At 42.9% G+C, this 27,086-nt stretch overlaps 2 protein-coding genes and 3 non-coding genes across 5 annotated transcripts; 4 read left to right on the top strand and 1 right to left on the bottom strand.

Moving 5' to 3' along the window:
- Positions 1 to 824: 824 nt before the first annotated feature.
- EIF4A2 (eukaryotic translation initiation factor 4A2) lies at positions 825 to 8,007 on the top strand. Its single transcript, XM_068145121.1, has 11 exons — positions 825 to 929; positions 1,958 to 2,003; positions 2,098 to 2,230; positions 2,489 to 2,628; positions 3,754 to 3,922; positions 4,119 to 4,228; positions 4,353 to 4,496; positions 4,882 to 5,019; positions 5,297 to 5,386; positions 5,626 to 5,705; positions 7,199 to 8,007. Exons 1-11 carry the CDS (start codon positions 901 to 903, stop codon positions 7,341 to 7,343), a joined length of 1,224 nt encoding a protein of 407 aa, XP_068001222.1. The 5' UTR covers positions 825 to 900; the 3' UTR covers positions 7,344 to 8,007.
- LOC137444758 (small nucleolar RNA SNORD2) lies at positions 2,342 to 2,411 on the top strand. Its single transcript, XR_010988266.1, has one exon. It is a non-coding gene; the product is annotated as a small nucleolar RNA SNORD2 (small nucleolar RNA).
- On the top strand, positions 4,545 to 4,725 carry LOC137444757 (small nucleolar RNA SNORA81). The gene has a single exon (XR_010988265.1). It is a non-coding gene; the product is annotated as a small nucleolar RNA SNORA81 (small nucleolar RNA).
- LOC137444751 (small nucleolar RNA SNORA63) lies at positions 5,094 to 5,220 on the top strand. Its single transcript, XR_010988260.1, has one exon. It is a non-coding gene; the product is annotated as a small nucleolar RNA SNORA63 (small nucleolar RNA).
- An 855-nt stretch (positions 8,008 to 8,862) lies between the features above and the next one.
- Positions 8,863 to 21,398, bottom strand: RFC4 (replication factor C subunit 4). The gene is made up of 10 exons (XM_068145114.1): positions 21,105 to 21,398; positions 20,442 to 20,520; positions 16,218 to 16,297; positions 14,989 to 15,108; positions 13,293 to 13,436; positions 12,888 to 13,008; positions 12,322 to 12,447; positions 11,635 to 11,715; positions 9,816 to 9,932; positions 8,863 to 9,089 (listed from the first exon to the last, which is right to left on the bottom strand). The coding sequence occupies exons 1-10, from the start codon at positions 21,236 to 21,238 to the stop codon at positions 8,994 to 8,996; spliced, it is 1,098 nt and encodes a 365-aa protein (XP_068001215.1). The 5' UTR covers positions 21,239 to 21,398; the 3' UTR covers positions 8,863 to 8,993.
- Between the last annotated feature and the right edge of the window lie 5,688 nt (positions 21,399 to 27,086).

Below are 27,086 nucleotides of genomic sequence, written 5' to 3'. Positions count from 1 at the left end.
GACTGGGGCTAAACAGGTCCGGGCCACAGTACATCCGCGGGTCGGGTCGAGAAAGGTCGGAGCTGCAGGGAGCCCCCAAACGCCATCTTCCCGCCTCACCTCACGGCCCCCTCTGCTACCGCTCACCCCTCCCTCACCGAACTGGCCTCAGCCCTTTCCAGCCCCTCACCATAAGCTGAGAAACGAGAATTCAGTGTGTGTTTTGCCTAGCAGGGAGCAGGAAGCCATTTCGGTGTGTAGGACGAAGGGGCCGAGCCCTGAGGCCCAGGCACCGCCTGCATCCGCCCCAGAAGGCCGCTCTCCTCTCGTACCTCACCCCAGGGCTTTAACAATAACCGACATGGCGGGGAAACGTGGCCATGACGGGGGGCCATTCTATCCCTCCGTTGCTACCGCACGCTCCGTGCTGCCTCTCTGTGCACGACTGCCCGCAACCCCACAGTCTCGGACCACCCCGGCCCGCTCCCGCCGCCCTCCCCCCGGGCCCCACCAGACTCCCGCTCCCCCTCCCCCCGCGCTGCACCAGGGCCGGAGCAGGAAACCCCGTGCACAGGAGCCAGCAGGGAGGGGGCAGAGCGGGAGGAAGAAGCGAGGCGCTGTCACGCCGCTAGTGGTGCAATATCCTTCCGCGGTCGGAGGAAAGTAGTTCTACGCTCCCCTGACTTTGTGGCCTCAAGATAGCTCAGGAGCCCCCTCCAGAGTACCTCAAACAGTCAGATAAGTGGAATCCCTTGGGAAAGGGGCTCAGTCCTGGGGGATTTGTCCTTTTTTCGCAGCGGCGTGATATGTATATCCATGCGCAGAGCAGAGCGAAACGAGTCCGGCAGCTGAGCGGGTATATAAAGGAGGCGCGGCGGAGGCTTTGCCTTTTCAGTTGAGGACAGAGCTGGTGTTCGGAACATGTCAGGAGGCTCCGCGGATTATAACAGGTATGGTGGGGCGTGCAGAGGCCGCGGGTCCTTTTCTCGTACGGAGACTCGCCGAGCGCGGCGGAGGCGGCCGGCGGGAGGGGAAAATAACGAGGCTGTGTGTTTGGGGGGGTTGCCTGCACACTCCGGGCGCGCTGCGAGGGCGGCTCGGCGCTGCGATTAGGCAGCGCCCGACCCCTCCCGCTTCTAGATGTTTCGGTCCCGTATCTCCCCTTACTCGCGGTTCAGCGGAGCCTTAGCTGTTTTCCTTGGGGCTCTATACTCTATGGTTGATTTCCTGTCTTTTCCACCTCTGAAGAAAGGTTTGCGTTTAACTTGCTCATACCCACGGAGCTACGCTTCAATTGTAATGTTCGAGGTCCTTATTCAGAATTTTTTCTTTAAACTTCCTCGCCCTGCCCTTTTGCCCCCACCCGGCTCACACCGTTGGCTCGCCCCAGCTTTGCGGGCCCGGCTGAGGATGAAACCATTTTCCCGGGGAGGGGTGCGGGGCGCGGCACGGGCGCCATCGCGGGTTTGCGCAATGCTGGGGGTGGAGCTCTCGCGAGAGTCGCTGGGGCGGGGCGGGGGAAGCGCAGCGCCGCCGGGAGGCCGCTCCCCCCCCCCCACCTCCACCCTGGCCCCGGCTGCGGCAGCGGAGCTGGCTTGGAGTGCGCAGCGGCAGCGCGTCACGGCCTGCCCAGCCCGCCTAGGGCCGACTGTCCTCCGCTGCACGTGGTGGCAGCTCTGTATGGCCAGACCGTTCGCCCGCGTTCGAGCCGTGGTTTTCATGGTGGGTCTTTCAGTAGTCTGAAAACACTGAACCGCACTGTGGCTTGAAGGATGGGATGAGCTCCTGTCACGTTGAGACCTGAGGACTTGGGTCGAAGACACCCAAGGCAGGTCGGAGTTTTTGCTTTGGCAAAATACCAAAGCACCTGCTGGGATTGATCTGTCACGGGTTCCAGATAGATTTGGCAGCTAAGGTGTCAACTCGCTTCTGCACGTTAGTTGCTCCTGTGTTAACGGCTTGTTCTTTTTGGTGGCAGAGACCATGGCGGCCCTGAGGGAATGGACCCCGATGGTGTCATTGAGGTGAGCACGTGTGAAATGACTTGAGAATTTAATCGCTGATAGGGATGGATGTTGGATTTAACATTTTTCTGTGTTTTTTTTTCCTTTATTACAGAGCAATTGGAATGAGATTGTTGACAATTTTGATGATATGAATTTAAAAGAATCCCTTCTAAGGGGTATTTACGCTTATGGTTTTGAGAAGCCATCAGCTATTCAGCAGAGAGCTATTATTCCATGCATCAAAGGTACGCAGGTGATTCATTTGTTGATACCAACATCGGATGATTAGGAAAGTGTTGTAAAATGCATACACTGCTTTACTAGTCTGTGATGCCTATTTTTAATGGTTACTGAACAAGTGATATGATGGTACACCATCTTTCGGGACTGACCTGAAATGGAGAGAACTCTTAATACTGATCACTTACTTCAAATGGAATAAAATAAAACTGAAAACATGAATGACCTGTGGGAGCAGTAAATGTGTATCCTACTTTTTTTAGGGTATGATGTGATTGCTCAAGCTCAGTCAGGTACTGGCAAGACAGCCACATTTGCTATTTCCATCCTGCAGCAGTTGGAGATTGATCTCAAGGAGACCCAAGCACTAGTATTGGCCCCTACCAGAGAACTGGCTCAACAGGTATTGATAGTGTAGTTAAAAAAAGCTGCTTGTGTGTTGCACAGGTTTCAGGTTTCACAACTGTGAGACAAACTAAGGGGCTGTAACCTATATCCATTCAGAACCCTTTTTGTGTTGAGTAATGGGGGTGTAAACTGGCTTTTGTCCCACAAGTTCTCTGCCTGCTTGAAAGGTTGAGCTGACGCATTGGAGGATGTGCTGGGGCAGGGAGGTAGGAGACAGCTGCTATGCTGTGTATAGTTCTGAGGGAGCACCTTCAGCAGAAATGAAAAACGTTACTGAAGCCCAGTGTTCTGAGTGGAAACAAACATACTTTTCAGAGGCTATTTGAACTTGAGTGCAGTTGTGCAACATGAAAACTGCAGTGAGCATGTGGTCACTTCATTGTACTTGTACTTTCGTGATGTTTTTCTGATCTTATTGCATGTCTGCTTCACCTTCAAGGCTTGGCATTCTGTTCTACTAAGTGGGAGCATTTAAAAAAGCTTACAGGGTATTTTGGGATGAATGTGAATCAGTAAGGTGAAGCAGTGAAGTGAAGTGGAAACAAAACTGCCTTTTTCAGCTAGCATATACTGAGGTGCCAGTGCTATAGTGAAGGTAAAGCTAAACATAGTAAAGCAGGTAGGAAAGAGCTAAAGAAGGGGAAGGAAAGGGAGGGGGAAAAAAACCAAAGAAACCAAACCAGAACAGATCAGTGGAACAAGGGCCTGTGGTCAGAATGTTTAGCCTTTGTTATACTCTGAAGACACTAGTGAGGTGAGATTTTTTTTGAAGCCTGGCACATAGCAGTGCACTTGCACAATTTTCATGAATTTCCTGCAAATGTTTAAGATGCCTTAAGACAAGTTTGCTTTTGAAGGCCCTGCTTTTAATGCAGCAGATGATAGTTTAAGTAGTAAGGACAAAAACCTCACTTCAGTGCCTCTGATTTAGTTTTGTAGGGAACAGCTTTGATAACAAGCAGTTGAGCAAAATGTCTAGCAATTTGCCTTTTGTAGCCATAAGCTTGCACAGTCCTTGTTTGCTGTCTTAGATGCCAAAGCTATCCGTAAGCACCAATGATATGGGGCTTAATCTTTACATGTTCCAGGAACTGCTACTAATGGAAGGCTTTTATTTTAGATTCAAAAGGTAATTCTGGCCCTTGGAGATTACATGGGAGCAACATGCCATGCTTGCATTGGTGGCACAAATGTTCGCAATGAAATGCAAAAGCTTCAGGCTGAGGCTCCACACATTGTGGTGGGAACTCCAGGGCGTGTGTTTGATATGTTAAACAGACGCTACCTGTGTAAGTATGAATTCAGTTTTGCTCTTGATAATATACTGCTAATAAAAATTTCATACCCAGTAAGAGCTCAAATATTGCAATTGCATTCATTGGAAAGAGCTGTGCTGGAAAGCTTGCTCCTAAAGGAGTGTGATGTTAATAAAGTACTTAGTGTTTCTGAAACATCACGAGATGCTATTTTTGCTTTTTTTAATAGCACCCAAATGGATTAAGATGTTTGTTCTGGATGAAGCTGATGAAATGTTGAGCCGTGGATTCAAGGATCAAATTTATGAGATCTTTCAAAAACTAAGCACGAACATCCAGGTAAAAAACCTACAGGGTTAAAACTGGTGGATGTAGATTTTGCTGTGGTGTAGCTAAGAACTATTTAATGGCTTGAATCAAAGTTGGCACCCTAAGTATGCTAATGCCCAGTAATGCATTCTAGGTTGTGTTGCTGTCGGCTACAATGCCAATGGATGTGTTGGAAGTGACCAAAAAGTTCATGAGAGAACCCATACGTATTTTGGTGAAGAAGGAAGAACTGACTCTGGAGGGTATCAAGCAATTCTACATTAATGTGGAAAGAGAGGTTGGTATTGGCTAAACTTTCTCTGCCTGGAAAGAGTTGAATGTTCCCACCTTCTTGTTAAAGCACTGTGCTAAAATTACAGAAACCAAGGCTGAGCTTTGGGTTCTGTAGTAATGCTAGCAGAGTATAGACAAGAAGAAGAACATCCATGCACTGGATCCACAAAGACAAGGGTGGACCTCTTTCTTAATGTCCAGTGTCCTGTGTCTGAAGATTTGGTGCAACACTTGCTGCAGAAACTGTCTCTTGTATCAACTTCTAGGGTCATACTGAATGTAATTGCTTAGTAAATTAGTTACAAGCTTATTCCTTGTTGAAGATTGTCTTTTTCTGTGCTGAACTGTCAGTGGCATGAGGCATTTCCTGATATCTGTGTTCTGTTCAGGAGTGGAAGCTGGATACTCTCTGCGATCTATATGAGACACTGACCATTACACAGGCTGTCATTTTCCTGAACACAAGGAGAAAAGTAGATTGGCTTACAGAGAAAATGCACGCCAGGGACTTCACAGTCTCAGCTCTGGTAAGAATTGATGTTTTCACAAGTTGTGTAGTACACTGCAAACTGAAAAACAAACCCAGCTGTATTTGAGTGAGGAGCAGGAAAGTTATAATACAGCTGTGCAGTGCTGTATTATCGTTCCCCCTGCTTAAAGAAAAATGTTTCCATCTATCCCTACCTGCTTCGTCCCCACAGCAGGTAGGGACGCTGGGTTTCATACATCACACTTCTAAAAAGGTGTATCAGTCCTGGGGTATTTGAACTCTATACTAATACTAATTTTTTTTCTGCTCTACAGCATGGTGACATGGACCAGAAGGAACGGGATGTTATCATGAGAGAGTTTAGATCAGGATCGAGCCGTGTCCTGATCACCACTGACTTGCTGGTGCGTATCAGCTTACCCTGAACATGTTAATGCTGAAATCTGGTACCAAAAGGTTCATAATTCAGTGAAGGTTCTTGTAGCCTGAACTGTTTAAAGCCTTTTGGAAGAGTAAAGACTATGTTCCACTATGGACTACACAGTTGTAGTCCATAACTAACCATATGGCCAACAAAAGCATTAGCTAAGCAGTTGAACCTAAGGCCTGTAACTTGCATTCAAGACTCTGTATTGCTTTTCAGGCTCGTGGCATTGATGTCCAGCAAGTGTCACTGGTTATAAATTATGACCTGCCGACCAATCGTGAGAACTATATTCACAGGTTGGTTTTCTTTCTGCTTCAGTTGGTGTGCTCCACTGAATGTCATATCCTCTACACAAATCAGCACAGAGCCTCACCTGTTTTTTCTGTTAGTCCTTGCCAGTGACTTGGAGGTGTTGTGCATCCTTTCATACAGTAACTGCCAAAAAGCTAGCCGGAAGAAAAGTAGTTGGGTTTGCTTGATAAAAGCCCTGACTAGCAAAGCTGTGGCTCATTTTGAAATGAGGGAAGAGCAGAACTTTTTACATGATAAAAGCAGTGGGAAAACTTAGATGTGTGAGTTCAGTACTGGCTGATCATTCCTTGGGATTTGGGAAAACTGCCAGGTACTGAACTACTTTTGTCATGTAGGTTGTGCAGTACAAAAGGACTTACTGGTGTGGCATCTTGACAGCAATGTCAACTGTCTAGGTCTTAGCTCATCTTGCTGCTGCTGCTCAGTGACCAGACCTTAATATTCCTAGCAAACTAGTTGTGTAGGAAACCTTCCCTTGTGGAGGTCCAACTGGGTTCATGTTTTGTGTGCCTTGTTTGCTCTTGGTGGCTCCTCTTACAGTGGGATTCTTTCCTCTGTGGTGTGTGTCTTCTGGTAGCAATTTTGAGTTGATTCCCTAGGTTTAGTTAACTGCTTCTAGTGACTGTCCTTAAATGAAGTAAACTGTGCTTTGTTACTTGATGTAAAAAAATACAGGAGTCGATAGCAGCAGTTGATGACACAAGATGGTGCTCAGAAACGGCGTTGACGTAATTTAGGACGTGGATTCGTAAGCGGCACAGTTTGAATAAAGAGCGAGTTGGTATTTATTTATTTCTTTTGTCATGATTATCCCCTAAGTTTTGTGAGCCATTTCTGTGTGTTTAGCTCTTGCTGATTAGGTGCTTTATTGTGCAGTCTGCAGGGAGGTAGAACTTAGGGTGGGTGCAATTGTACCGTGATGTGTTAGCGACTGGCCTGGGCTTAACCAAAAATGTTGGAGCTTGGATTATTCAATTTTTAAAAGAAAACAAGCTAAGTTTTCCCACTGGAAACAGTTCTGTTGAATTAAATTTTCCAGTTGAGTGCTGTTTCATGTTAGTGGATATAAGTGTATTAATTTAGTAACAGTTGATTTTTGAAGAGTGTAGCTATCCTCTATGCCATGTGCTTGGGACTGGATGCATGTGGTATGGGTGTTTCGCACAGAGGGGAGGGAGACCAAGCTGGGACTTTGTAACACAGAACCAACCATTAAATAAAGATCTTACTTTGCAGCCAAAGAGTAACCTTTACTGCTCTGCAAGCCTTCATAGGATGGACACCACATCTGTACTGCTGGCACTAACTGCTAGTCTCTCTGGACCAGGCATGACTTTGGTAGCATCTGGTCCTGTACACGCAGCATAAACTGGCCAGTGGCACATAAAAGAACAGCAATTAATGAATGGATCTTGCAGATATTGGAAGTGGATTGGAGTGGTTAACCTCTGTGTAAATGTGTTCTCTCTTTATGCAGAATTGGCCGGGGTGGTCGTTTTGGCAGAAAAGGTGTGGCTATCAATTTTGTCACTGAAGAGGACAAGAGGATCCTGCGAGACATTGAGACTTTCTACAATACTACAGTGGAGGAGATGCCGATGAATGTGGCTGATCTCATTTAATCCCTGGGATGAGGTGGTTGTGAATGCAGTGCTCGCTGTTGCTGAATAGGCACTTCACAACGCGCATTGTGCTTCTTTCTTTGGGGATACATCGAATCTTGTCTCAATGCTCATAACGGATCAGAAAAACAGATTTTTGATAAGCGAAGCGACTTTCTGTCGTGAGCTCTTGTGGGGAAAGCCATTGGCTTTATCCACTTTAGGGTTAGACTGTTGGGGTTGGGTGGAAAGTCATGGGGTCTGTAAATTTTTTCTTTATTAGAAATTTATTTCCTAGTTCGGTAGAAGTGGTTGTATTAGATGTTCTTTATCATTTAATAATTTACTTATGGACTAAAAGATATAAGTGCTGTATAAAGTCAGCCAATTATGTTAAACTAGCCTACCTTCCTTTATTGTATGTACTTAACATGTCAGATTGAATTGGAAAGGCCTTTCAAAATCTCTTAAACTTTTATAAGAGCATTAAAATGCATTTGTTTCATATGTATTTATTCAATAAAGTATTTAATTAGTGGTAAGTGTGATCTGGACCCTGTTGCTAAGCCCCAGCAAGCAATCATACTATTGTCTTAGTTAGGGTTAAACCCAGTAAAATTTGCCATATTGCACATGTCTTAATGAAGTTTGAATGTTCAATAAAATACTTCTATATTCACTTAAATTGTAAATAATTGCTTCTTGTTTAGAGGGGAGGGTGATGGCAGCTCTCTGACCTGGCTGAAGTGTGGAAGGTAAAAGTGCCAGCTCTTGCAAGGGTGCAGTGGGTGTGTTTGTGCTCTGCCCCAACTTGGGCTTCATCAGTTTCGGTGGGCTTCTAGGTGGGTCTTGTCAGTAATGGCAGGAAGAGGTTTTGGAGTATTTTGCATAAGTTAACAGTGAGTTGAAGTGCCAGTCTGTGTAATGTGACACAGCATGGCTGATGGATGTGTCCTTAACACTGAAATACAGCAGACCTTACATAACCAATATGGACCTGCAGGACTGCCTGCATCATTTGTGCCTTTTACCAGCTTAAGGTTTTTTATTAACGCCTGTGGGAAAGTGGGGCAGCACAGGGAAGCTAAAGCAGCCATGAATTCAAGGCAACATTAACATGCTCAACAGGAAAGAGCTTGAAAAATTGGCTTTGTGAACAAGAAGGGGAAAATCTAAGCAACTTCTTTGGAACATGCAAGTTGCCTTTCACCCCACATTTTTCCTATGTAGCTTAAGTGAACTAAGTATAGCAACACATCAGAAAGTGGGGTTTGCATCATTTAAGGGGTTAGGGTTTGATACAGGCCCTGCTCCCTCAGGAGTTCCTGAAGTCTTTTTGCCAAGTCAGTACTTTACAAACCAACATGGGCTTAAGGGAGCAGCAACTCCTTTCCCTGCATTCAGCTGCTGCTAACTATAATGTTTATGCTTCTTTTTTTTTGGTGTATTTACCTTTCCATGTGTAAGTTTACAAGAACCACACAGCAATAGCAGTGATCTCTAACCTAGTGTAAAAAAATAATTGAACCAAGTATTACAGTAAGAGCTTTTCCAACTGCTAAGCAGTCCTTTTATTGCAAAATACAGTACAAAAGTCTCTGGTCTCAGAAACTTGGCCACCCATGAAACCAGAAGCTGCTCCCCTTGAAGCTAGCCACTGCACTGCTGGAGTTAAGTGTTCTGTGTTAGCTGCTGCATCACAAGGGCACAGAGACTCACCAACTGCAAGTACTCATCAGCACCATCTGCCAAGCATTTGTCTACTTCCTGCAAACAGAAGGGAGACAGTAAAACTCTTAAAATGGTGGTGCTTGCAACTGGTCTCTGAGGTTACAATGGAGAACAAGATGAAGTTTGCCAGCTACGTAATTGGCAGTGACTAGTGCAGCAGTGACACATCCCACACCCATCACACCAAAAGGGAAAATGACTTCTCCAGCCTCCCCTTGAGGTGCAGGACACAACAGGCCATACACAGAAGGAAGGGGGGCACCATTTGCTCTTCAACTGATTGCTGGAGCCATCACTATAAGTTACCAACATTACCTGGCCTTTCTTCAGAGAGTTTAGCTAAACCACCAAAACTTGTCTTCATGGTCAACATTTACCAAGTTCATTAATAAATTTGAAAAGGCTGTAAAACTTGCATTTTACAGCTAGCTCCCAACTATTTTAAGTGCTGACTTAATCTCATCTTAATTTTCCCTCCCATGTTATATATATATATTAAAAAAGCACACACAAAACCTGAGCAACCACAAACCTCTTGCTTGAGTTCCATTACAACAATCTAAAGTGGCTAATAATTCTCTTCAGTGGATTTCAATTTCTTCTTGTGAAATATCTCAGGACAAAAATTTAGGTTCTACCAAGAAGCATTCAGAACCAAAAAAAAATCAACCATTTTGTACTTGGGAGAGAGAGCATGTACCCAGAAATTGCTAAAAAGGAGATCACTGTGGTGGGTTTTTTCCAACTCCACTACAGACTTACTGCAAGTTTCTCGACTATAACAGATTTCTGCTTGTCGCTGTAATCTTCACTCTCAACAACAGCATCATGCAGCTGGTTCACAAGCTGAGCAACAGCATACCCTTCATTTATGAGATTCTATGTCAGGGAAAGAGGAAAATGGAAGTCATTTAGCAGCAGAAACACCACAAAGTGGAAAACCAATTGGAAAACTTCTGCCTGTACTAGAAGTTACCCTGGAACTTTGATAAGACAAGTCAGTAGTTTGTGTACAGTCCAATACCCTGCCTGAGAGTGACCTGCATGAGCACCCAGGAAAGACTGCAAGAGCATGGCAGGAATATAGCCATCATTTTGCCCAAACATTCTTCCAGGTTCTGACAGCTTACATCTCAGGGATTTCATGAGCTAGAGACACATTAAGCGTTTAACAACCTCCACTGAACCTGTCCGATCTTATTCTAAAATTAGGAGAGCTTAGCATCCACAGCATCATGTGGCAGTTTCACAGCCACCACATTTTAAAGTGCCACCTCCTTTGATTTATTTTCTTCATCTGGCACTTGGTAGCCTCAGAAAGGCAGAGCTCTGGGTCTGTAAGGCCAAAACTTTTAATAAGACGGAAAACACAGCAAGTAACTATAGCACCCTCACACCTTTTTTTTGTATTATTAATCAGTGATGCCCAGTTACAAAACCAGCAAATATTGAAGCCATTTAGGCAGGGAGAAGATTATAAATAGAAAAAGAGTGAGTTGGTGCAATCTTATTTTTCTGTACAGCAAAACATGCACCTATGCTTCACATACTGTGGACAAATTGTATCAACTACATATTGAGCACTAACATTTGAAACAAAACCCCACCATGAAACACCTACTCTGGAAACTGGAGACCAGTTCCAAACTACTACAGCAGCTCTAAGGATTTAGAAAATCTACATTATCATCTCTTAAGGTCAACACATAATTAGGCATTATGGTAGGTAAATGTGAAGGTGTAACAAATCTGCACAAATACTTGCACAACAGTTCTAAGGTCAGCTGCAATTTTACAGGACAATAAATCCATACTCAAAACCAGAGGTCCTGCCAAAATTATCCATTGAGGCCCATCCAAGTAAAAAGTGTGAGGCTGACTAATACTGGCTTTTTCCTTACAGATGTGGAACATTTTACTGGAAATGAGTCTGACAGAGGAGCATGTCATAGTGTCAGAGACAACAACTTGATGTAAAATCAAGTTCAGGAGTGTCTAGGCCTCCTTTAAATTAATGAAATTAGGAATTTCCCATTCTTCAAAAAGTAAGAATCTTTTCTGTATGAAAACAGTAGCTTGGACTTTCTCCAGCAAGATGTGTTTTAAGTCAGCACAGTTTGTAAGACAAATTTAATCACTAATGTATGGCAAGAGTGACAAGAAATACTTTAAAATTGAAGACTTATTACAGCATTATTCTGATACTTCCCATCTGACACAGCTTCCATGTAATGAAGAAGATGACTAGTCCAGAAGCTAGTCCAGTCTACTGAAAACACAGCTCTAAAGGCCTGAGCCAAGTGTCTCACTAGGAATTCTTACTCTAATTCCGACCAACAGCTCCACATGTCATCACTTAACTCAAGGGAAAGCCAGAATCACACTGGAAGAAAATCCTGCAGCTTTGACAGCTCTTCCTCAGAAGGGAAAGATCAGAGGACCAACTGGTAAAAGATATGTTTCCTAAAATGTGCATCCTAACTGACCTGGGGCTAAGTGTTCTTCAGCTGCAGCCCAGCAACAAAGGATTTGAAGGGAAGCCTACAAAAATATCCAGGCTAGAGCACTAAAAGGACTCTACCTTTGCCAGGGTTTCCAGCTTCTCAAATGAACCACTCCCACAGACAGACAGCAGTTCATCAATTGTTTCTTTAGGGATGACCTGTAACAAGAAGTTACATTTCTTAATTTCCACTTTGTAAACTTCAAATGGGGGTTGATGGTTACAGTAACAGATAACACTGTTTATGAAGGAGGCCATTTTATCATTGAATTCCACCCAACCACTTTCAAGCAAGTAAATAAGACAGACAAGCCAGATTTTGAGAGCAATATTTGTCCTATCTGAAATAAAAACTGTATAATGACAGTGATCTGTCAAAAATCATCTTTCTAAATCCAAAATCCAACACACAATTGCTTATTCAGGACACTAAGTGGAGGACCTGCTTGACCAATTAGATCAGCCAGTGCTTTCTGCACCATTCTACACCTAAGCATTGTCACTGGGAACATCAAGTTGAAAGTGAGCTGCTACTGAATGTCATTCCCTTGTGGTGTTTCCAAACTGTACTTTGCACTGATCTATATTTATACACACACACATACAATTCTAGTGGACGGTGTATTGGTACCATACTGCAATACTAATGGGTACAACCCAGATTTTTAATTAAACTTTGACCAGAGGTAGATAAGGTGGCATGTAGATTTACTAGACAAAAGCTTTCCAGGGTAATTGCAGGAAAAACTATAAAGCATAGCTTACCCCAGCAATTTCAGTGACTATTTTCTCTGTGATCTCTTTCCCACCCATTAGGCGAGTGGCACTTTGAAGAAAAGTAATTGCTTTCCTTAAGTCCCCCTCTGACACCTTAACAAGGTATGACACTGCCTGAAAAACAACGTCAGAAAATGCCAAGTTATACATTCACTGCTGATTGAAGTTTAGTACTTTTTCTAAGCACAATGATTTTAAAACCTCAAGTAGTGCCCAAAGCAGACTGGCACAGATGGGCACAATATGCAAGTTACAAAGCAGCCTCTCTACTAACATTAATGTGTGTTGGCAATTTCAGAACGAAGCGTGATTTAATGCAAGCACACACAGCACAGAACAAAAAGCCTTACAGTTTTGCATAAAATTGCTCAGGTTTTAGGAAGACTCCTACATTTCATTCTGTCTATGGAAGGACAATGACAACTAACCGAGTTAATATATTACATTTAATACAATTGAGCAGTCTGGAAAAGTACACTGACTTATTGCCTTTCATTGCAAAGGAATCACACACTGGGTTAAGGAATAAAATTATATGGCAACCATGAAGTTACCTCACTACTAATCTTCACATGTTCCTTCTCAGCAACGTCCAATAGCCTCTGCTGCTGGATTTTGTCGGACAAAGGCTTGAAGCGGAATTTGGAGCATCGAGATGTTAAGGGTTCAATTATTCTAAAGGAAGGAAAGTGTTTGGTTAATGAACACATGGGTCAAGTTCATACAAAGCTATCAAGTCAGAAATGGACAACAAAGCCTTAAAACTGCAACAGTTAAGAGGAAAAAAAAATAAGTTGAAATGAGAACACTGTCTTCAGTCTTGTATCACATAGCTACATCTGTGTTAAATGAAAACAGTGAAAACCAGGTATCAGCCCCTCCAGGGTGAGGGGATAGGGGAAGAGACTTCGGAACAGGAAGCGCAGCAAGTCCAGACTGACAACAGATTCCACACATACCTGCTGATGTAGTTACAAATAAGGCAGAAACGTGTTGTTTTAGATTCTTTTTCCATTGTGCGTCTTAAGGCTGCCTGGGCTGCTGAAGTCATTGAGTCTGCTTCATCCAGTATCACAATTTTAAAAGGCGGACACATCTTACCGCTGAAAAACAGGAAATCTGTTATCCACAAGACACCCTGTGTACAGTCCAAGTGAAGGAAAAAAACTTCACTACAAATAGTAAGTAGTACTTTACTCAAGTGTTTATACCCAACCAATAGAACATATGCAGAGGTTCAACCTTCTCTGAGTAATTTTACATAAAGCACTAATGTGTAATAAAGGAGTGGGGGACATGGCTGAGTTCCGTAGAACAACAGACACTTGAATACTACAAAGTTCTCCAAAATTCACACTCTTGCTTTAAGTTTCTTCTTTTAACAACTCATGCAGCTCTTCTTATTACAGGCTTCCTGATTCCTTGAACCTCAAAGAACTCTGCCACAGATTAATTTCAGCACAGAAGACCATTTCTTGTCAGATGGTCCTGGCATGCAGTTTCTTCCTGCTACTTTCCACAATCTGTTTTATTTCCCCACACACAGCTTCACCTACACAGGGTTTCTCATCACCATAATCTTGTTAGAGTCTTATAAACTAGCCCCCATCTGGTAGGAGATGTTGCAAATTAGAGGTACCAGAGAAATAACCTCCACCACAATTTACCCAAAGAAGATTTTCTTTGTGTGGTACTCAGACAATACTTGCAAAAGCAACAACATATCACCAAATCCAGAAGGCTTGATCCATTGGGATTTTCCCTGTCTGCCTCTCTAACAGAATTAGTAAAAGCTCCCCTCAGGTATTCAAGTTATCAACCGTGGATGATCCAGTACCTGATTTTCAATGTGAAATTACACAATCACAGAAGAGACCTCAAAGATCATCAAGTCCAATCTGTCACCACAGACCTCCTGACTAAACCATGGCACCAAGTGCCACATGCAGTCTCCTCTTAAACACCTCCAGTGATGGTGACTCCAGCACCTCCCTGGGCAGCACATTCCAATGACAAATGACTCTCTCAGTGAAGAACTTTCTCCTCACCTTGAGCCTAAACTTCCCCTAGTGCAGCTTGAGACTGTGTCCTCCTGTTCTGGTGCTGCTTGCCTGGGAGAAGAGACCAACCCCCTCCTGGCTACAACCTCCCTTCAGGTAGTTGCAGACAGCAATAAGGTCTGCCCTGAGCCTCCTCTTCTCCAGACTAAGCAACCCCAGCTCCCTCAGCCTCTCCTCGTAGGGCTTGTGCTCAAGGCATCTCACCAGCCTCGTTGCCCTTCTCTGGGCACGGTCAAGTGTCTCAATGTCCTTTTTAAACTGAAAGGCCCAGAACTGGATACAGTACTCAAGGTGTGGCCTAATCAGTGTTGACTACAGGGGCACCATGACCTCCCTGCTCCTGCTGGCCACACTATTTCTGATACAGGCCAGGATGCCATTGGCCTTCTTGGCCACCTGGGCATACTGCTGCCTCATGTTCAGCCTACTATCAACCAACACCCCCAGGTCCCTTTCTGCCTGGCCAAAGCACTGTTGATGTTACAAACTTCTGGGCAGTGTTGATCCATCATTTAGATTAGAATTCTGTAATTGATCTGAATAAAAACAATCAGATGCTTTGTCCCAAGCAAGATGGGTTTGATCCAGCACTTACTCTGAACGGCTTCCAGATGCAGTTAGCTGAGCAAAAGCCTTCACTTTTTCCCTAATCACTTGTATTCCACGCTCATCAGAAGCATTTAACTCAAGGACTCTTTGCCGGAATAATTCAGGCCTGCAAAATTTTTTATGAACAACACGTTAGTTGCTAGCTCTTGTTCCATTACAAAGTCTATCAACAACCCTTCTGGCCCTTTTGAATGGAAGGCGTTGTTTGTGCCAGCATTACCAAACAACAGATTTGGTTAAAAGACAGCCGAGATCATTAAGCGCTAGGTGGGAATTTCCATTAGCTATTTTTACAATTGCCTCCCAGACTGCAGAAAACAATGATGTGTAAAATTACATCAGTTATCCAGGAAGGAGGGGGGGAAAGTAGGAAGTTGGCTTCCTACATTCAGAGCAGTGTAATATATGCATTTCTACTTATAGGCTGTGAGCAGTGTGGAAAAACAAGTGAAATGCCAAGATACAGTCACTGGCAGCACTCTGCCATTGCAAAACTACCAGAAAGAAATATCTAGAAAGTATGATACAGGCAGTATTTAGCAGCAGTACTACATAGCAGTGCCTCTGATTTAAAAAAAACACATAATTAAAAAAATATATGAATACAGTGGGTTTTAAGTTCTGGGAATTCAAATGGACACACAACAGAGCTGTCTTCCTGCTATTAAACCAGAAATTGAAGATGACAAAAAGGACTGGGGAAGGGAGGTATTAAAGCCAACTTTAGATTTGATCATAACATCAGACAACTTTCTCATCTATTTTTGGCTTGTGGGACACTGAATTCACTACTGAAAAACTCCCAAGTGTTACAAGTGAGCTGATGAACATACACATAGTCTGACTCCCAATATTACTTCCATAACAGAAAGGCTACAATTCAGACATTTTATGAAGTGCTTTGAGATCCATGTGTAACTAATAACCATTAAAACTTAAAAAATTCAGTAAGGAATACACAAGCCATTTCTATTCATACTCTTAGCTACATGGCTGCTAGTCTCAAGTGTTAAAGTCTATATTGGTAACAGAAATCAACAACTTGTGACAGAACAAATGAGAAAAATCTCATGTCAGAGCTGAATCAGAATGTGAAGATGTTCCTGATAAAGACACAGAAGCTAAGCAAGAACAAGCAAGGACCAGAAGACACTCTGCCACATGATTAGAAGATGTGATAGTTGATTACACCAAAGTAACTTGATTCCTGCTTACCCATAGAGTTCTCTAGCAGCTGCTAAAATAGTGGAAGTTTTCCCAGTTCCAGGTGGGCCATAGAACAACAGATTGGGAAGCTGAAACAACAAGGCACCTTTTTAAAGAAAAGCAAAGAAACAAAACAAACCTGAAACAGGAAAACCTAGTGAAAATCAGAGCACCTACAGGAGCAGAAATTATCTACTCCTGGAAAATAATACCAAGTCTTTCACTTCTAAGTCATTGCACAAAGTGCTAGAAATAAGGACAAATGCTGTTTATAACTCAGCATGAAGAGAATCCTCACACAGTGGAATCCTCACACTGTGTTGGAATCACATGTTGTATCAAAACTGGTACTTCAGTTAGTATTTTATTTTTATATAGCCCCTACAGGTCATGTCTGAGATCACTAAAGCCTACAGAACTTACATTATGACTGCAGTGACATTTATCCAAGGATGCCTTCAAACAGTGTAGCAGTGCAGCTGTGACAACATCTGTCACAGGTTAATTATTCCTTACTTTCTCAGCTCCCCAGACAGCCTTTTCAAGCTGTGCTGAGAATTCTCTGCTGCCATTAACTCTACTGCAATAAATCCAAGGCAGCCTGCAAATGCCTGCACTATATTGCAGTGAGTGCACTGCAGACATTGCCTAACACTAATCAAATTGATGCTGGCAAGGGCTGACTGGAATGCATAGCGCTGGCAAAGGAGGACACCAGTGGCATTTCTTAAAAAGACTGGGTTAACTGATCTTTCAAATAACTTAATTAATAACCTCATCATGAACAACAAGAATGCATTAAAGAAATATGCTGACACAGGAAGATCATAGCAGCACAGAAAAGACTGCAGCAGTAATTATAGATTGATGCTTAGCAGCACAAAGCATAAAATCCCAGAATTTGAGAATACAACTAAATATCTGCTAGATGCCCAGAATTCATCAGCTGGAATAAAACTGTTTGTTTTGTCTGACAGTCAAAGAAACAGCATAAGGCTATGTAACATAGTAGTCCTAGAATGTGTACTTTCAATACTGATGGAAAATTACTAACAGGGGGCTAACAAGACTATCTGGAAAGCTACACAGTTCAGGTCATCCTTCATCAAGGAATCCAAACCGGGTGAGCTGATTGAAGCAGTGGCCCCTTCTGATCAATATCAAAAAGACAAACATCTCAGTATGATTTTATTTCCAGCCTTTAATACATGTTTTATTTTTTAAAAAAAGTCAACTAAATTTAGATCAGAGAATTTTGTGCTGAATATAGCAAGCAATGCAGACAGAATAGGAACAGCAAACACAAAGTACTCCAGAGAGCAGAGGAAAATAGAGGAGTACAAAATCCATAATCAGAAAATGGAAAAGAGACCAGTTTGGTAACAAGCATCCCATTTTAACACCTAAGATAAGACACAGAGAACAGATTCATCTATGTGTTTCAGTCAACTCACAGTAAATAAACCCACTTCCAGTTTTGCCTGCTCTTTTTGCCAATCATCACTTGCTTGTTTCCCTAATTACTAGAAAGTAAACAGCACGCAGTGCTTGTAAGCTTTCTCAAGTTTAATCAGATACCACAACATTATTATTCCCCTGTATCTTTTAAGAAAGCTCCAAGGAGAGGAAATACTTATTGAATGACAGCTGAAAATTCACCAACCATGGTAGCCTAGCACACTCCAAGGGCAGACATTTTCATGGAGATTTGCAGTTTCATGCCTCTGTGCTAATTCACTCTTCAAGTTCTCAAAATTAGCATTAATAAAGGTAAATAGTTTTAACAAGAATCTGTTTCTTAATTCCATTAAACCCGCATTTACTACTGTTTCTGTTTCAACCTCATTTATCCTTGTTCCTCACTGAAGTTCTCACCAGGGTTCACACTACTTTTTCACCATGCAGAGCCTTTATGTAACTGTGGCAGTATTTTTAAACAGACTGCAATCTGATCTGGTTACCCATTTTCCATGCTTGCTAGGGGTAAGCAGGATACCTGCAGGAATCACCCTGCTTACAGGAAAGTTACCACACAGTGCAAACAGTGCAAACCCCAACACTTGTACTGAAAAATCTAGGAAAGGAGAAGATGTAAACTGCAATGATAATCCTACACTGAACTCTCTTTTCAGTCACTGAGACACCATCAGGTAAGCAAAAATTAAAGGATACTATGACGCTTGTCAGTTTCTTTGCAAAAACACAACAAATCAACAGTCCTACAGACAGAAATCGACCTCTCCAGTTCAAAACCACTTGGAATCTGGTCTCTCCAGTTTATAACAAGATAAATGCTTGCTATTACAAATGGAGACATATTGAGGACCTTAAAGTCCTGCTCCATATAGTCCCAAACCAAGGCCCACAAATACAGGCCAATCAACAAAGGACTGGATCTCCATTTTCCACACTAAGGTTTAAATAAAGCACATTACACAAACCTACAGCATTGTCACAGCTGTTTCTTTGATCTTGTCAGATCTTCAAATTGCCAGCCACCTCAAATTACACTTTTGCCTTTTTGACAGAATGAGTTCTTTCAAGAACTAACAAAAAAGTCCAAGTTTCAGAAGTGTCAAATATTTTCAAGTACTTGCATGACTTTGTTCTCAAATGCCTTGCTGAGTTTAGGTAGCTATGGCAAAAAGCAGAATTTATAATTTATCTTTTCAGCTCAGGAGGCAGTCAACACAAGTGTACTAGGCTCATAATCCAAACAACACTGCTGATCCAGAAGCTGTAGGGTTTTAAATAGCCGTTGCTCAAAATAGAACTTCACAACCCATCACCTAAGCGCTGTTACACGATTGATATGTCCAGACAGAAGAGGTGGCAACACCTCATTTCTCCTTAGCTGTTAATAGCTCCTTACTAATAACCCCAACTGCACAAACATTGTAATATAGCAACAGCACTGCTCTTGAAACCCAGATTTCTACTAGTACAGCATTATATGCAAGGTCACATAACAACATTCTCCAAGTAACTGGAATTTGGAGGCATGAACTAAAGACAGAAATTACACAAGTCTTTCCAACTTTTGTCATACCAGCTTCGTTTTGGCTCCCTATGGCTCAAATGAAAAAGGTACTTCTGCTCTTGCAAATTTAAATTAGTATTTTCAGATAGAAATAGATTCATATTAGTCAAAACCAGAACTGCAGAGCAAATTGTCTGAAGAGAAAGCTTTCAAACACCAAAGACTAGCTGTGCATTCCATGCATGAGAGCACACTACCAGTGAAAGAATTCTTACATAAAAGTTTGAAAGGTCCAAATTGTTTCTTTTGGCTATTGGTGAGCAGACAACCATAGGACAAATGTCACTTTCAGAACATCCTTATAATTCACTTCAGGTGGCATTAGCAGCCTATGAAAACAGAAACAGCCTTTGGAGTACAAGAATGACCTTTCTAGGTGAGATGTGGGGCAAAAAAGTTTCAGCATGTATGAAAGAAGAAACTGTTCAGATTTGCAAAAACTTACATCCACCTCTTGGCTACCTACTTCTCTCCCTAGTACCTTCATCTCCCTATCACTTGGTTCATTCATACTGAATATTTACTAATTTTTTTTATCCAAAAGCAAATGCAAGTGTAAACAAAAGCAGCTGAAAATGCTCTGCTCATCCATTTTTTATTCTTAGGTCACAGTACAATTCACATAAGTCACATTTTAAAGCCGAAGAGACTTACATGGAAATTTTAACCCAAAAAGTTTGAGGATCACAATCTAAGCAGGAGACCTGGCACTTATAACTTAAACCTCCCTGATTAGTCAATATTATATCTGTTTTAAAGCTTAGCAGTTTCACAGAAGCACTGATAGATCATGAGAACTGTTTAGGCACTACTGGCAATCCAGACTTTTTCTATGAAAGAAAAATTTCCCCCCTCCTCTTCAACACGAGTACCAAAAGCAGCAGCTGAATAGTAGTGTAGAAATAAGAAAAGCCTTTCCAGATTTGAAATTACTAACAAGAAATTTACCAGTTGAGCTCTTCCTGAAAAATTCCAACTGCATCACAGAGCTGACAATTTTACAATGTTTAGAAAGCTGGAATCATCAGAAGTTTTATGCATATATCACAACCTACTATGAGGAAGCCACTTAGCTTGTTCATCAAGTACCACTATAAATGCAATCATTGTTGAGTTAGAAGCAAGAAGTTTTCACTACCACTGGTTAAAGTTTCTGCCTAAATTGATTTGACAGATGTTATCATTACACTCACATCAGCACCTTCCAAGGACTTTTTCAGCACAGCAACAACTTCATCCTGGAAGGCAACTTCATCCACGTTTTTGGGGCGGCTAGATAAAAACACATTAAACACAATTTAATTTGTTAGCTACAAAATTTCACAAGAAAAATGAAACTGGGAAAAACGTTTCCTTTTCTGATACACCAGGTACTGAAGAACTGCAGGGAACTTTCTAATTGAAGTCAAAAATCATAGCAGGAAATCTCACGCCTCTGGTCTGTATTACTGAACAGCTCTAATTTCTCAGGAAGTTGTTTGTCTGTTTCTATTGTAAATACCTGCCTGAGCTGTTTCTAGAAGCAGAACTATACTGCAGACTGCAACTTCGTGAGCATATAAAGGCTTTCCAAAAATGATGCATTTCATGCACTTCTGCATGAAGGCACAGTGCTGAAGCTGCACTACTTGACATGGGTAATGGAAGCATTTCCTGCTAACACCTACACAGAGCTCTGACAGTAGTTCAGAGTGCAGGTTTTCCCTCCACAACACAAAGAGTTAGACCCGTGCTCCCTACAGCTGCGCCCTCCTTTGCTTACATACCCGTCCCCTCTTCCACGTATCTTCTCCACAGCCAAATCCCCCCAGAGACCAGCCACAGCCGCCCCGGTCAGCGACCCCACTACCCCTTACTATTTCTCCACCCAGGGGATGGGTTTGAGCCTCTTGCTCTCCCCGCTGCTCCCAGCTGAGCCTGCCGGGCCCTTCTCTTTGGCAGCAGGTGGCTTGGTGCTGATGGAAGATGGGCCTTTGAGGAAGGCCTGCATGGCTCCGGCTCGGCTGGGCTAAGACGGCCGTCTTCACCTCCCGCCTCAGCCCAGCCGTTAAGCCGAGCACGGTCCGCAGACAGGCGCGACACCCAAACCACCCCCACTACACCCCAGGCCCCGCCAGCCCTTCCCGCCAAACCGCCACAGGCCGCGGGAGAGGCCGCTTCCGCCTGCCGGGAACCAACCACAGCGCTCAGCCCCGCCACAAGGGCGGGAGCTGAAGGGACGCCTTGGGGCCAGCGTCTGTCGACAGCTCTGCGCATGCTTCGGAGCCTGAGCGGGGGAGCGGGGGGCGCCCCCTCCGGCCGGGAGGTGGCGGTACCTGAGGGTGCGGTGGCGGCGCCTCCCCTTAGGATGGCCTCTGTGGGTGCCGAGTGGCTGGAGCCCGCTCTTCGCCCTCGCTTCCGAATGCCCCTTCCCCAACAAGTGGACAAATATTAAAAAAAAAAACACACAGAAAAAAAAGCTCTGTACAAATAGAAGCAGCGCCTAAGGCTAGCGGAGGAAGGGTCTCGCCTGTCAGGAGGCGGGGGCCGTTGCTGCCCCGGCGCAGGGGCCCTTCCCCTTCACCTGCCTCTGAGGTGTGTATTGGGGGTCTCTGAAAGTGACATCCGTGAAAGCCGGAGCCTCTCCCAGGCTTGCCCTGTCCCAACTGCCTGTGTTGGTTTGCGGTTATGCGGCCACCACCGCTCAGTCCTTCTCCGGCTTTTGCTGGCGCCATGCGAGCAGCTCCCCCAGGTGTACATGCTCGGGGGTTGTCTATGCAAAAGCTGCCAAGGGAACAAAAGTGAATCCTTTTTTCTTTTCTGTTACTTCTGGTAATCTCCATAACAGCAATGCCAGGCGGAAAAAAAGTGAGTGGTGTGATTGATGCGACAGTTCCCCTTCAGAGGACAAAAAGGCATCCTAGTAGATTTAGCAGTCGTGATGCACGCCCACGTTTCTATGTGCTGGGTAGCTGCAACTTCTACTAATTCAGCTTTGTGAATAAAACAGTAAAGTAAGTCTGGTACCAGCAGCTGTATGTTGTGTGGCTGCAGATGTCCTGCTTTACTATAGCCCAGATGCAGATGCTCTGCTTTAGTACTGCCCCTCCTGGGCGCAAAGAGCTGCCAGAGTGGCCTGGGTAGCCATGTAGAGATCACCCAGAATAGAACCTGTGGAAAGGAAAAAGAGTGGATTGCAAATGGTCTCTATGGCAACAGATGAACAGCCTTTGGAAAAGCGGGTGCAGGAAAGAATTTAGACTGAAAATACATCATTCTATCAATGAGACAAGCCTGTAATCTTTGTCTGGGCAATCTTAAGTAAGCTGTTTCCTCTCATCTGCCATTTTGCTATGGAAGAATGAAACCCAGATTGTAGCCTTAGCAGCAAGAAATGCCCACATATATAATTACTGAGGTTGTCTTGTTCTAGATGAAATGCAACGGCTTTTGGTTGTGCTTCCCCACCCCACCCCACCCTTGATTAAATTTGGTACCTCCTAGCCATGTTAAGTTGGAAATTATAAGGATGTATAAGTAGCTAGAACTGATTAGCTCTCTTTCTGAAACTCTATAAAGCTTTGTTGTGTTTTTGAAGCTTTATTCTCTTTGGTGATCTCTATTCAATCCCCTCTCCTTAATGGGGCCACTTGAAGTACATCTGGCTTTTGAGCCCTTTATCAACTATGTATCAGTCTCAGGTTCTGTTCACCAATGGAAGTTCTGGCCTGTTGCATTAACTTTGTAACTTTGTAACACAACTTTTTTGTTTCATTACTTTAACAAAAGTTTAAAATTCCAGAAAGAAGTAATGAATCCCAAGCTCCTCACTCTTGCTCCCTGTTTTTCTCCCCCTCTTCATCAGATACACGAGGACTGAAATTTACACTTGCTCTGTTCTGTTGAATTGCATTCACTCACCATCTTAAGGTCCAGCAAATCAAACTCAGTTACAATATTCTCTCATTTGTTTAACTCCAGCATTTTCTCAAATGTGACCTGTAGAAACTTCTAGTCCAATGCATAGAAAGGCCATTTTAACTTTAAATTTTGAATCAGTTGGAGTATGCTGGATTTGTTCTTGTATAAGACTATTAAGAAAGACTGTTAAGATGATTGTTTTAATTTATAAAGCTAAACAACCCATGACATGCTGTCATTTAAAAAATGTAGTACTCCAGTGGCAGATTGCAACCTTCTTCATTCTCATCATAGTCAGGTCCTCAAACCACACTTGAACCCAGTACCCTCCACATATCTCCAATCCAGTTTCACAAACAGATCCATCTGCTCAGTGAAATGATGCACTACTACAGCAGACAGGAGATAGGAGTGGGAGTGTGTGGTGGGATGGGTAAGGAGGTGAAGACTGCATCTTTCAGTGTCAGGGCAGTTTTTTATCCACTTGAACTGACCTAAATGGGAAACCTGGACTGCTTCCTTCCCAGTCTTCTTATGCCATCATTTGCAGGTGCACAACTATAGAATGAGGCTTCAAGAGCTCATCTGGCAGAAAAACAATGTCAGGGGTTAGGGCAATAGCAGAGCATAGGAATTGATTAGGGGGAGGATATCTGTCATTTTAAGTTACTCTGCCTGCTGCTCTGGAGACCTGTCCATGCCTCCATCAATCTAGTTCTTCAGCCACTTGAAACTAATGCTTCCTGGGAGATGGACTTCTTTTTATTTTATGGTACTGAAAGTGGGCAAGTGGCTTCCTTAAAATAAACTATATAGAGTTTAGGAAGTAAGCTGGCCCTAAAAATTACAAAGATCACTGTCCAACAGCTTTGTCCAAAATTATGGCTTGGTTTTAGAGGAGGGAAGATGGTGAAAAGTCTTGGAAGAAATTAGTAAAATGGAAATAGGAGCCTAACAGCAAACATTTATCTAATAATTTTCAGCATTGGAAGACTTCTGCAAGAGCAGACTGAAACTGGTAGTTTCTACTGCCTGAGCTTCATAAACAAAAGAAGGGTCAAAGCAAGATGACAAGACTGTTGGAAGGTATGAACTTTTGTTTTGTTTTTCTTGGGTTTAGTGTTTTGTTGTTGTTGTTCACTTGTTTGTTTGTTTTTTAATGAAGAGATAGTAACTGGGACAGCATTTGGCTCAGCTCAGGAAAGAGTGACTGAGGGATATGATCACTGTATAGAAAGTCATAGCTGAGATGGATATTGTGAATAGGGAAATTATTAATTCCTTCTCAAGAAGCAGGAACCAGAGGCCTGAAATTGAAGTGTCAGGCTTTACATTAACAAACAAAAAAGTATTTTTTCACACAATACATATTTAAATTGCAAATTTTATTACTACCAGACTTTATGGCCATCAAAGTTATAAATAAATTTTGAAAATAACTAACCAGGTTCCTTAAGAAATGGAATATTAAATATGAAGATGCAAGCTTAAGCTCAGAAAGTCCATAAACTACAGATCACTGCAATCTGAAAAGGGAATACTGGAGAGGGACTCTCTCTTTAAGTGGCCTCTTTCATACACTCTTTCCTAAGGGTATATTAATGGTCCTGCTCACAGATGGGCTACAGCCCCAGTCTATGTCAGGACAGCTGTTCTGGAGCACAGAGAGTGAATGATTCATGTAAATGATAGTGACAAAAAGGTTTATGATGGGGGAGGAAGAAAGGGAGAGATGAGCAGAGAGCTTTGCTGAAACTAGTGTCTTCAGCAACCTCTTTTCCTTCAGAATGGATGTCAGAAGCAGCTGTTCTCATTCTAAATAAAGTATCTGAAGCAGCATCTGAGGCAAAGGAGGTCAGGCTTTGCAAAACTTAGGCAAGAAGGTAAATGTGAAGGCAGGGACCTAAGCATTGCTAAGGCAAACTGTGTGTAAGAGAAAAAGTGTACATGTGTATTTTGGCAGAGAAGCCCAAATTTGTCACAAGAGCTGACTGAAAGGACAGTGGAAAGCCAACAAGAGCCAGAGAAGCACTAGCCCTGTGACCTTCTTGAAAGCTAAGCAAGAGCACTATTGACTGAATTGTACCAAAAAAAACCCAACCCAAAACAAAACCCAAACCAACAAACAAACAAACACACCAAAACCAACCAACCACCAAAATTAGGAAGATTTGAAATCTGGAGTGGTATTTTCCTTTACTACGTGACTGATGTTACAGAAAGGAAACAGCACTCTCTGTGCCTTCTTTGCAGGTATGCTTCAAAGGAGTATCTGATTCACTTACCAGTTTCTTCTACGAATGAAAACGTGTTGCAGCTCTAAAGTACTGCCATAACCAGTCAGAAGTGGTAACAGTGTAATTGCCTTTCCTGATCGTCCCAACAGTGTTACAGATCTTCCTAGGAAGAAATAGAGCCCCAGCCTTTGATAAACCCAGACAATCTATATACAAAAGCTAAGGGAGGAAGAAGTATGATACCAAAGCAGCTTGTTTGCAAAAGAAGGAAGTCGGGAAAGAGATTCTGAATTTCTCTGATATGAAAGTGTATTCAAATGCAATCTATACACCAGAGGAAGGACTGGGAAAATGGTGATAATCAATACAGTGAAGAAGACAGGCTAGTTTCATCGATGGATCATCTCATTGTGATCTTTAAGAGCCCTTCAGTCTCAGTTGGCTGAATAGTTTTTAGTGACATAAAAAATAGCTATATAGCTACCTAAGATGAAAAAGAAAGAAAGATTAGGTTAATTATATGAATTTTATTCTCTGAGAGTTTCTGCTTCCATCTATCCAGGCCACAGGATCTTATCAACATTTTTTTGTGTGCCGTGTGCAATTTGATGTTTATTAACATTTTCTTACAATGCTTTGGCCTCAGCTGTTTGATTCAGGATCTAATAAATGGCTGATGATTTGTCAGGCTGCCACTCTATGGAGAAATCAAGTTCTTTTGTTTGTTGGTCATCATTTTAATAGTGAATCATGGTGTTCATACAGCCCTTGGCCCTGCTTTCTGCTGAGACCCTGGCTCATGCCTGAAATTTAAGTCATCATCTAGCACATGTATTATATACCTCTAGCACATGTATTAGCAAGGGCTTTCATCCTTCAGAGGGGAAATCTGTATTTGTGGTGAAAGTGCTGTCTCAATTTCACAAATATTTGCAGCACTGGAATTGTTACCATCACAGTGATGGACTGAGTTGCTTCAGCATTTTCAAACCATTCCTCAAGTGACAGGCTCAGGGCTTTCATTTTTCTCTGTCTCTAAGAAACCCCTTTAGTCCAAGTTCCACTGGATCACCAGTGCTTTTGCAATATTTCTCACTTGGATGAGTCCCTGTGGCTCTTCCATTTGGGAATCTGTGTTGGCAATGCACACTGTGGCAGCAGGCACCACTGAATCTTGGCAGTGTAAAGAAGTCATTCTGTGACTGGTAAAAGCAGCAGAGTTTGCCATCCTATGGCTGCATTCCGCAGTCCAAACCTTCCCAGCAAAATAGCCCAAATGTCCCCCTTTTCTCACATCATAGGACAGCATCCTTGGCTCTGATTAAATCCTGTGTAACCCACCCCACAGTATAGGCTAGGTGAGGAGCAGGCACAAAACATAATTATTCAGTCCCTACTGCATACATTCACCTTTCTACAGCTTGCTAACTTTCAGTGGACTGTAAGAACTTCTTTCTGTCTTGAACTGGGTTGCAGTTGACCAACAGGTTCAAAAGTTATTGAAGGTATAGTGGAAACCTGGAAAGGAGACTTACATAGAACAAATAATAAGAGAGAGGATCTTAAGACAGCAAATGTACAATGTGTCTGCAGTTACTGATGCTGAATCACAGGGCTGGGGTAGGAGCATATGGTCTTAAAATAACTGAGAATTAATTTAGCTAGAAATAAGACAAAAGCTCTTAGCCATCCTTAAAGTTC

Source organism: Melanerpes formicivorus, unplaced genomic scaffold (assembly GCF_026170545.1).
Source record: "Melanerpes formicivorus ecotype bairdi unplaced genomic scaffold, bMelFor1.0.p_v2 SCAF_12, whole genome shotgun sequence".
Taxonomy (NCBI): domain Eukaryota; kingdom Metazoa; phylum Chordata; class Aves; order Piciformes; family Picidae; genus Melanerpes; species Melanerpes formicivorus.
The sequence above is the reverse complement of the archived record's forward strand: the minus strand, read 5'-3'. Positions and strand labels throughout refer to the sequence as shown.

What these genes read in the sequence shown, in the direction of transcription:
- RFC4 (XM_068145114.1), bottom strand. Translation starts at nt 21,238, where the DNA reads ATGCAGGCCTTCCTCAAAGGCCCATCTTCCATCAGCACCAAGCCACCT. An exon ending in ATGTGAAGATTAGTAGTGAG is followed by an intron (nt 12,448 to 12,887) that starts GTAACTTCATGG and finishes GTTGTTTTTCAG; the next exon opens with GCAGTGTCATACCTTGTTAA. An exon ending in TTATAGTCGAGAAACTTGCA is followed by an intron (nt 9,090 to 9,815) that starts GTAAGTCTGTAG and finishes TTCTGTTTGCAG; the next exon opens with GAAGTAGACAAATGCTTGGC.
- EIF4A2 (XM_068145121.1), top strand. Translation starts at nt 901, where the DNA reads ATGTCAGGAGGCTCCGCGGATTATAACAG. An exon ending in ACATTAATGTGGAAAGAGAG is followed by an intron (nt 4,497 to 4,881) that starts GTTGGTATTGGC and finishes TGTTCTGTTCAG; the next exon opens with GAGTGGAAGCTGGATACTCT. An exon ending in CGTGAGAACTATATTCACAG is followed by an intron (nt 5,706 to 7,198) that starts GTTGGTTTTCTT and finishes CTCTTTATGCAG; the next exon opens with AATTGGCCGGGGTGGTCGTT.